The sequence below is a fragment of the Olea europaea genome, chromosome 13 (assembly GCF_002742605.1).
Source record: "Olea europaea var. sylvestris chromosome 13, O_europaea_v1, whole genome shotgun sequence".
Taxonomy (NCBI): Eukaryota; Viridiplantae; Streptophyta; class Magnoliopsida; order Lamiales; family Oleaceae; genus Olea; species Olea europaea.
This window is the reverse complement of record NC_036249.1, coordinates 5,644,677-5,648,269: the sequence shown is the minus strand read 5'-3', so window position 1 is coordinate 5,648,269 and position 3,593 is coordinate 5,644,677. Positions and strand designations below refer to the sequence as shown.

The window sequence follows — 3,593 nt, the reverse complement described above, 5'->3', positions numbered from 1 at the left end:
GTGGTGTGTATGCTTAATAAGTTTATGTTGATTTATCTACTTGAGGGAACATACAGGGGTTTGCTATTGGAAATGGGCTCACAGATCCAGGAATTCAGTATGGTGCTTATGCTGATTATGCACTTGACATGGGAATAATTACGCAGTCGGATCATGATCATATCAATAAAGTGCTTCCACTGTGTGAATCAGCAATAAAGCTTTGTGGTAAATTAACATCTTATCCCTCTCAAACCTCCCTTCCAACCACTCATTCCCCATCTACTTTTTTGCCCATTTATAAGATTTAGGATCTTCATTCTAATTTTTCACTGCAAAAGCTCTTCTACATTTGGCGGCAGTTGGAAAATGGCGCGTGTTTATTGCTTTCCAAATTAAATGCCAATGTGGTCCCAACTCCCGATATTATTAACATATTAAAATTCTATAATAGTTATATATTAGAAGATAAGTTCATCCTTTCTAAATGAAATTATGGGAACAAGATTGTGCACCCTTTCACTCTGGACTTCCTTGCACCTGCACAACAGTAATTGAATTGTTTCTTTACCTCATTCTACACTGTACTCGCAGGAGTAGGGGTTAAGAAATGTGAGGTGAGATGTGGTGAAGGCTAATTTATTCTTTCTATATATGAAGAAGTATTAGTTCATTTTTATGTGCAGCAAATTCAGTGAGCTCTCAGGATTGGCTGTCCCTTCCGCAAATCAGATTCTATTGACACTTCTTTCTGCTCACTTGATGTTAATATTATCAATCATTATTGCCTTTTTTGTCAATTTCAATATTTTATTCCAAAGAACTTGGAAACTTTTGGGTTGGAATGAGCTCCTTGGGTGGAGAAAATGGTGTATTCATTTGAATTTGTCAAAAGAAGCTTCGAATGGTTATTAGTTGTTGGATGCAGTTATAAATTTTTTGTCATATTTATAAATGTTGGTGCAGAAACTGGGATTTGGTGTTATTTTGAGACATGAAATTGCTGGTTGACATGAACCTATAATGGTAATATGGTCAAATGATAAAATGGGCATTATTGTGCAAATTATATTTTCTAATAGAAACTCTTTTTCTTTTTGTTTAAATGAATATGTAATTCTTCCTGAACTCTAACCAGTTTGAACTAATAGTTTTCAGTGGCTGAAGTTACTTGGCTTTAATTTCAATTTTCTCGTTTCAGGCACTGATGGGACAGTCTCTTGCATGGCTGCCTATTTTGTTTGCAATACCATATTCAGTTCTATCATTGCTCGTGTTGGCGATTTGAATGTAAGAAAGTAATACAACTTATTTTATCTTATGTATGGTTAACATATGCTGATGTTTGGAAGTCAAAAATACATGAAAGATTAATTTTTAGAATTTTTTTCTTGGAAAAAGGTGTCAATTGCTTGGGAGTGTGACTAATGAATGAGAAATATTAGGTGCTCTGACCCTATTACTCCATTCATTCTCCCCCCATGGTGCAAAATCGCAGGAGTCGAGCTATATTTTTGCATATTAGACAGTACAAATCTATATATTTTTGCATATTAGACAGTACAAATCTATCATTTGTCAAAAGTCCATTGAAGATTAGCTTAACATTCAAGATGATAATTGTGGCCCTATTGAAATTTCAATATTGATATTTTCACTTGCAGTATTATGACATTAGAAAGAAGTGTGAAGGCAGCCTCTGCTATGACTTTTCAAACTTGGAGAAATTCCTCAACCAGAAGTCTGTCAGGAATACACTTGGAGTGGGGGATATAGAGTTTGTGTCCTGTAGCACTACTGTGTACCAGGCCATGCTTACGGATTGGATGAGAAATCTTGAAGTTGGTATCCCCTCTCTTCTCGAGAACGGTATAAAGTTGCTCGTGTATGCCGGAGAATATGATCTTATCTGTAACTGGCTTGGTGAGGCTCTTTTCTACTTAAGAGTGAAATGTAGTTGTATACTATGCTAGAATTATAAAGCGGGGCCGCAGTCGTCTATTGAAATTTATTCATATTCTTATTAAAGCATCAACACTTGCATAATATTCATAAATGGATGGCATTAAGATTTGAACCTGTCTTTCGCAAAAATGTTGAACCAACTCGTTTAAAAAACATAAGCTATTGGAGAGGAAATATTATTTATTTAAATTTGGTTTACAACTTACTATATTCTTCTTGAAAATAATTTTTTGTAATCATCTGTAATTAAAATTGAGCAGGTAACTCGAGATGGGTTCATGCAATGGAATGGAGTGGCAGGAAAGAGTTCATAGCATCTTCTGAAACTCCTTTTGAAGTTGATGGTTCTAAAGCAGGATTGTTGAAAAATCATGGGCCTCTCAGTTTCTTAAAGGTCCGTCTTTACTTCCCTTCTTTTCAAACATTTATATTTGCCCGTGGAGATTAATGGACTTGCTTAACTCTCACTATTGTGTTTGATAACATACAGGTACATGATGCTGGACACATGGTTCCCATGGATCAGCCTAAAGCTTCATTAGAGATGCTGAAGAGGTGGATACAGGGCTCGCTTTCTGAACGCACAATCGACTCGGTAAAGTTAGTTTCTTCAATGTGATCATCGACTTTGGTTTTTATCGCCTTGAAAGCTATTTGTAAATACATAACCACTCTGATCTTATATCACTGTTATTTAAGATACGTTTTATGAATATGCTATGGCATCTTGATAGATTAAATTTGGCAAATGTTGGAAATTATTGGGATGTATCACACATATGACGCTTATCTGCATATTTGAATTCAATGAAGGAATTTTCCTTTCGTAAGATTAGATATATGAGTTTGAATTTAAGCAACATGCATGGGAAAATATGCTAGCAAATGGGGTCTTTGTTATTCTTTTTTCACTAATCTTCTTCAATGGTTATACACCAATATTTGATGATGAATCAGGAGATTGTCTCCAATGTAATTTGAAATGTTAGCTTGTTAATTAAGAAATTTGATAAGGTCAGTGATCATTGCAGCTACTGAGGTTGTTGGAGAGAAATAGAGAGATAGAGACATTGTCTCGTTAAGCAAATCAGCATGATTGCTGCAGCCTAGAATTTACTATGGTTGGTTTTTTGTCGCTATAAGATTAAATCTCGAGTAATTGCGAAGAAAGAAAATAAAATCGTCACAAGTAAATGTTTTCCAACGCACTACATTATAACATTTATTGATGATCTGTATGCATAATAAAAAGCAAACAAAAGAGAAAGGGCCCAATCTAAGGGTGGCTCTTTAATTTATGCTTGAAAATTATTATCAACACTAAAATGAAACCATATCCCATTGGGAAAAATAAACCAGAAGAAAATCATAGTTGAGAAGGCAAAAACTTCACGAATCATAACGAGACTTGACGATAAAAATTTGGCGGGAGATGGGATTCATGACCACCGGAGGACCAGCCATGCGCGGCCAAGCCTGGAACTTTTTGTCAGTCTGTTTCCACCACTCTTTGTTCGAAACAGTTTTGGGAGTAGTACCTAAATAATGAAGTACAAATAAGTTGTGCATACCAAAACATCAAATTTTCATAATTAAGTTTAAAGGGGAAAAAAACTTGCCTCCAAAAATCTTCCCGACTGAGAGGGTAG

At 35.3% G+C, this 3,593-nt stretch overlaps 2 protein-coding genes across 2 annotated transcripts; one reads left to right on the top strand and one right to left on the bottom strand.

The window, feature by feature from the left end:
- The first annotated feature begins 32 nt into the window (after nt 1-32).
- On the top strand, nt 33-2,774 carry LOC111407397 (serine carboxypeptidase-like). Its single transcript, XM_023036838.1, has 5 exons — nt 33-207; nt 1,181-1,269; nt 1,644-1,902; nt 2,205-2,338; nt 2,435-2,774. Exons 1-5 carry the CDS (start codon nt 129-131, stop codon nt 2,561-2,563), a joined length of 690 nt encoding a protein of 229 aa, XP_022892606.1. The 5' UTR covers nt 33-128; the 3' UTR covers nt 2,564-2,774.
- A 428-nt stretch (nt 2,775-3,202) lies between these two features.
- LOC111407399 lies at nt 3,203-3,587 on the bottom strand. The gene has a single exon (XM_023036842.1). It carries the CDS (start codon nt 3,511-3,513, stop codon nt 3,334-3,336), a length of 180 nt encoding a protein of 59 aa, XP_022892610.1. The 5' UTR covers nt 3,514-3,587; the 3' UTR covers nt 3,203-3,333.
- Between the last annotated feature and the right edge of the window lie 6 nt (nt 3,588-3,593).